Genomic DNA, 6,545 nt, shown 5'->3' on the forward strand with positions numbered 1-6,545 from the left:
GACACAACTCATTATCTTCTTATGAGAAATGGGTTTAATAATCATTACTAGGACCCTGCTGTGGGACATGTTGCAGCTAAATCACTGAGCTCATCCCACCCACACTGATTCACCCTTAAAACATCCTCATGGTTTAGGTTTAATTCCATTTTTAGATCTTTTATTGCTCTGAATGAATTACACAATCATAAATTTGAACGCTGTGTCGAGCTCTACAAATGAAACTGGAGGCGATCGATCACGCAGACAGAGTGGAACATACTCTGGCTCCCACTTTGTTTCAGCTTCCTCCACTGGAGGACACTGTGGTGTTGGTATCTGACTAACCAACACAAGGAAGGTGTCTTTAATAGGTAGAGGCTTTTCAAATTGATTGCAGAAATAACAAAAAATACAAAAGTAGAGTTGAGGGTTTAATAAGGAAATCTAACTATAGTACCTGTAATTAGAGAAAGCAGTGAAACGGTGACATTGAGAAATTGTTTTAATCAGTTTTGAGGATAAACATGAAGCTAGGAGATCATTTTTCATTAACACAACTTTTCTCTGTCCACTGGTTAGATCTATGTAAGTAAATCCAAACACACAGCTCTCTCTGTGTTATCCTGTCTGTCGCAGCCCACTGAGGGGACAGAAGCAGTCATCTGAATTGATCTCAAGTAATTGGAGTCTGAGGGAAGAGAAGTCAATGGACCATGAAAAACAGATCCAACAACCATTACCTGTTTGCAAGTATAAGAACAAAAACCACTCGACTACTTGAGGAGAAGGGGATCAGAGACAACGTCCACACCTTCAGCTGTGACTGTTCTCAGGTAAGTGTGACAATCTATCTACTTTTCTGGTATCACTTTGAGTGCTTGGTATTGCTTAACAATCAAAAAGCATATGATATAGTGATAATGTTTAGTGATTTATTACACCTCTTTCTGCAGGAATGTCATCAGAACAGTTTGTTCGGGGGATGCTCTATCTGTCCCTCACTGTTGTCGGAGTCCCAGGTAACGCTGCTGTCATCCTGGCATTCCTCCTATTGCTGCACCAGGAGAACCGCCTCCTCCCAGCGGATGCCATCATCCTGCATCTGGCCTGTGCAAACCTGCTGGTGGTGGGTGTTCGCTGTCTGCTGGAGACCCTGGCCTCCTTCCGTCTGGCCAACATCTTTGGCGATATAGGTTGTAAAGCTGTGATTTTTGTCTACAGGACCTCCCGCTCTCTCTCCATCTGGCTCACCTTTGTTCTGAGTGCCTACCAGTGCCTGAGCATTGCCCCTCCCGGATCACGCTGGGCCTCTGCCCGCGCCTTGCTAGCTCATTATTTGGGCTTTGTTTTCCTCTTCCTCTGGCTCCTCAACACCTGCATGAGCTCGGCAGCCATACTCTTCTCCTTTGGCAGACTAAATAACTCTACCCTCACAAACCATGGCATTAATGTAGAGTTCTGCTACGTGAACTTCCCCTCCAAGCTGTCCAAACAGGCAAACGGGGCAGCCCAGGTGGGCAGAGACGTGGTTCCCATGACCCTCATGACCTTAGCCAGTCTCATCATTCTGGTCTTTCTTTACAAGCACAGCCGGCAGGTGAAGGGACTCCGCAGCAGCAGTGGGGGTGTTGGTGGCAGCGGCGCAGGAAGTAGTGGGGCCGAGCAACGGGCTGCCAAAGCCGTGGTGACCCTTGTGACCTTGTATGTGGCGCTCTACGGGGTAGATAACGGGCTCTGGGTGTACACTCTGACTGTGAGGAAGACCATGACGTCCTCTCTAATCTCTGACCTACGTATATTCTTCTCCTCTCTATATGCAGCGCTAAGCCCTCTGGTCATCATTGCCTCCAACAGGAAGGTGAATAGCAGGCTGAGGTGCGTAGTGCAGGAGAAGCCGGTTGAGGAGCAAGCCACAAGTCTTTCTCATGTGTAAGGGCACATGCTGGGATGGCTGATTACTCACTGAGCTGCAGGAGAAGCTGTGATGATAAAGACTGAGTTTTATTTTAAAGCATGGGTCAGTGTGTCTTTGTAACGCAGTGGGACTTTGGGTTTTGTGATGCACGTTGCAGGAAAGACTCGTCTTTCATCTGTGGTGTACAGTAGCTCATAAAAATGATGCCCCCCCCTTTTTATATGCCATTAAAACATGTAATTTATGGGACAAACTGCAAAATACCACTTGTAATTTTGGATGTGTTATAGTGTACCTGTGTGAGGGTGGGGTTGTTATTGTCTCACTGACTAGGATTAAGGAGAAAGTCTGTCTTAACAACCCTGTGACTCAATACTAGCCTGTATGAATCGCTGCTTATCTGGCATCGTCTTGCTTTGTTTGTTTATTCGTTATGTTCTCACCATCCTAATTGGGTGGAAGAAATATAGCTGGGTGACTCAGGGCTCAATGTAGCTGTCAAGCGACTTTCAACTGCCCATTTAGCTTTAATTAAGGCTTCGAATAGAATCTTGGAAATGTCCCGTACTAATGAGGCAGGTTAATTGTCCCACAGGGAATTGGATAGAAACCTGATGGGAAAACTATACTCTTTAGAGAAAGAAAGATGTAAAAGATGTTCATTACTCAATACTTAATTACTCAGTACAATGACGACAATGCATGTCTGAGTTCTGCATATGCGGTTATAAGATGAGGAGACATACGGACACAAAGCTACCTCTTGGCACAAGCCCTGCATGAGGAGTTTGCTGTGGATGTGGAAACGTGGGAATTTAGTAGTCATTATGTTATTGCCATGTCTCGCACAAGTGAGGGCAGAGAGACAGGGTGAGGACATAACAACCCCTGAGTGACAGCCTAAAAGACACAAAGTAGGGCTGCCAGCACTCTGTGATCCTGCCGTAACTCTAAAGTGCAGTCAGCCAAGTGATATTCAACTGCTGTCGCAATGCAGGTTAAGAAGGAGGAATGGAGGTCCTGTGCTTGTGTAGAACTGATTCATGCAGGTTGACAACAAAGGATATTAAAGGCAATTTTCTTTTCTCACAGAGCACATTTTGCCTTTATTTCAAAAGCTGCAACCATTACAGCCCACCACAATGTGACTTCATTTTTGTAGAGCTCTCTCCAGATGACAAATTCCATGTGTCTTACTCTTCAAACCACTGAAATCTGATTGGCACTTTACACAGACTCCGGTGGAATGAAGGATAGAAAACATGGATGGTTTCTTTAGAGCAGGAACACGCTGATGCCTCTGGTGAGAAATCATCCAGATGATTCCACTCAATGGTTTTAGTGACCCTCTGTGTTTCTGGTAGGGAAGAAGTGGCAGTTTAGCTGAAAGAAACAAATACATGAAAAAAAGATTTCCATTGGTGTCTATGTCTCTTTTTCTATGTGTGAGTGTGTGTATGTGTGTGTGTGTGTGAAAGGGTGTGCCAGGCAGCACAAGACAGGACCTGTTTTCACAGTTTTTCATCTTTCTTAAGTCCTACCAACCCTCTAAATGCTGTTGAACATGTAGAGACCAAACATATATATATATATGTATATATATATAAAACTCTCTCTTACTGCCTCTCTATTTAATCACCTCCAACCGCTAACACATTTCCCTGCATATAGATATAGATATATATAAACACAACTTTCAATAGCTGATAAATGTGCATTTTGTCATCTGTCCAACCTCAACTCACCTGCTTGAAAAGGCAAGACATGTGAAACACACATCAGGAAAAATAACTCAAATGTTGCAACCTGCTGCTGACATTTAACCAAAGAAATAAATCTACAAATGTCTAAAACCTTTCTGTTTCTCTCTCTAACACAAACCTGTAGAAAAGACACAAACAAGACAAAAGAAAAGAAAAAGACACACACCAAGAAAAAGCTGACAAGTTGTCCAGACTGGCTGGTTGAAAAGAAGTTGAAGGGTTGCAGTAAATCCTGCCAGGTGATCCATCCCTGCTGTGTCTGATGTCAGTCTGTTTACCTGCTGCAGGTACAGGTATTTTTGTTCCCTAGTCCACCAATAGCAAAGCAGCAACCGGGCTAAACCGCGCCCCCTCATCTGCCTTGAAGCCACTACACACCCTAATATAGGCCTTTTGCTGGCAGGAAGTGAATGTTAAACCAAAACCCTCCCCTCCCCCGACCCAAAAGTTTTTTGAATCATGACAATCACTGTGAGCAAAATGTTCTGTTTTTACTGATGCGGGGACAAATTGACGACTAATATGGTAATGCAAGGGAATAGTGATAACAAGCATGAGTCAGCAACACATTCGGCTCCTAAAGTTTTGATAATGTCACATGAAAGTAATTTGAAAGACTCATTGTTTTGTTTACCTCTGAATCACTAATTAATCCAGTCACCTTGAATGTTACTTTCCTGGACTAAACTATAACTTAGTTATTAATCCCATAAAAATCTTTTCTCTTATGTTTCTTCCAGTTAAGAGGAGCTCTGACTGATGACGGCAACTGGAAACTTGTGGGTTTATTACTGTGGTGAAAATGTATCAGTAATAAACGCATCCTGCGGTACTTTCAAACCCCAAATTTTATGGAAATGACAGACATAATAAGCCCTTTTTAAGTTTGCTGATACCGTCTTTGCTTTTCCTTCAAAGGGATGTTTCTTTAGGCGTGTTGTTTAGAGGATTTATTCCCTGTTTGAGTGAAGCCACTGATGGGGAATGCCATAGAAAAACCGTACTTTTATGTAAATCAACTAATTTAGTCTTTTTTAAAGTGCGGGACAAAAAAACACATCTTAGAAATGGTTTTAATTCAGTTCAGTGTCCATTTTGTGCTCTTCAGAGTGCAAATAAAGAAAGCATTTAAATTGTGTGAAAGGCATGTGGTCTAAACTCTACCTGCCAGGAGGTGACTTGACTATAACATGAATTTTATTTTTGCTTTTTCACACTCTTATGTGACAGAGCTGTATGTGCCGCCTCACATCCACCCAGTTTAACTGATTCCCTCCGACAGAAGACACACGGTCGTGTTTCAACTTGCCTGGAATGCTGCACTGCATGAAGGCGAGGAACAGTATGGTGGGAAGAAAATTTACACTGTTAAGACAAAGGTTAGACCTGTTCAATCTCGACAAACGCAGCAATACTGCATCATTTATGTTGATTATTGACTATATGCTGGATTCAACAAGACAGAGGTCCTAGTGTTTCATGGTTTATCTTACAGTTCTGACAGCCTGATTTCACTGGATTTTCTTGTGGCAATATATTAAAGACAGAGTTTGACATTTAAGAAAAAACTTGTTAGACATGTTACATGAGAAGATTAATGCCTCTCACATCACACTCTATATTGTTGAAGCCGGCAGCTTCATAGAAAGATGAGTAATGGGGGAAAGAAGATAGCATCTCTTCATTCATTAACAACGAAGTCCACTTAACAACACTCCAGCTCCCTATAACATGTCACCTATTGTCACACCTATTGTGCATCACAAAAACCAGAGCGTAAACGTGACAAGTTCTAGTTTCACGGGTGGTTGGTATTGAAAAAGCCAGGCAAGCTGCTCCTGTTCCCGCTTTTTTTTCTGCCACGCACAACTAAGCAACTGCTGGTGGCTGTAGGTCAAGATCAACCCAAAATCTAAACACTGACTGACTGACTTTCAAGACAAAACCTCTTTCGTTTCAATTTCAAGACAAAATCAGTTCAAAAGACAGACAACGTTTCAAAAAATGACAAACAGAGTTGACCAAATAACAATCAGCAGTCAGGAAGATCACCACCATCACCCTTTCCCGCGCTACACCAGCACTACACGGACCACACCGGAGGGGTGTGGGGATGGGGGCGGGAGTGGGGTGGTTTGGCCCTGGGGGCAGCAGCCTGCTGCAACTACAGGTTAGATATGTGCTGCTATGCTGAGACTTGAAAGACATTCACAATGCTGCTCCCTATACCAGGAGTGTTCCACACTATAAGGGAAAGAAAAAGAAGAAAGGACTAAGGAGTGGAAGAAAGAAGGCTGGGTCGCTGAAAAAAACAGTAAAGACAGGCATGGAAATGCTGTCATATAACCTTCATAGAAATAATTGAATATTAATAATATTTCAGAGGAAAGATGGGTGTTACGGTTTGAATTGGCCGGATTTGAAAGCCGAGACCTGCCCTGACGTGAACCAAGTACCGACATGTCAGTATTCTCTCAATATGTAGCTCATAATTTATTACTCAGGAGTGAATTAGCTTTTGTTTTATCCATATTCAGGTAGTCTTGCTGAGATCAAGACCTAAGAAGAGACATTTCAAGAGAGAAATAAATGTATATCAGGGAGGGAAGGGCTTCATTGACATGTCAGTTTGCAGAGATTTATCCTTTGATGAGCCAATCCAATGTCCCCCAGGGACACTGATTCATGCTGAATGCTGTGTGAATGCAGAACCCAGCGCCCAGATTTTAATCTCTTTAAATGATTGCGGTTAAAAGGCAGCGAACACAGCGGGGCTCAAACTGGGGGTTTGAAAGTTGAATTAAACTCCAGGAATAATAGTGGAGCTGTTCAATGCTGTAATTTTGGTATTTTGAAGTAAAAAGCCTTAAAACTGAGCCAAATGC

The 6,545-nt window shown here is 42.8% G+C and overlaps 1 protein-coding gene across 1 annotated transcript; it reads left to right on the forward strand.

Annotated features, from left to right (window-relative positions):
* The first annotated feature begins 928 nt into the window (after positions 1 to 928).
* Positions 929 to 1,915, forward strand: ora2 (olfactory receptor class A related 2). Its single transcript, XM_085778108.1, has one exon. The coding sequence runs from the start codon at positions 938 to 940 to the stop codon at positions 1,913 to 1,915; it is 978 nt and encodes a 325-aa protein (XP_085634234.1). The 5' UTR covers positions 929 to 937.
* The last annotated feature ends 4,630 nt before the right edge of the window (positions 1,916 to 6,545 follow it).

This window comes from Trachurus japonicus, chromosome 5 (assembly GCF_045865225.1).
Source record: "Trachurus japonicus isolate A0001 chromosome 5, Traja_1.0".
Lineage (NCBI taxonomy): Eukaryota > Metazoa > Chordata > Actinopteri > Carangiformes > Carangidae > Trachurus > Trachurus japonicus.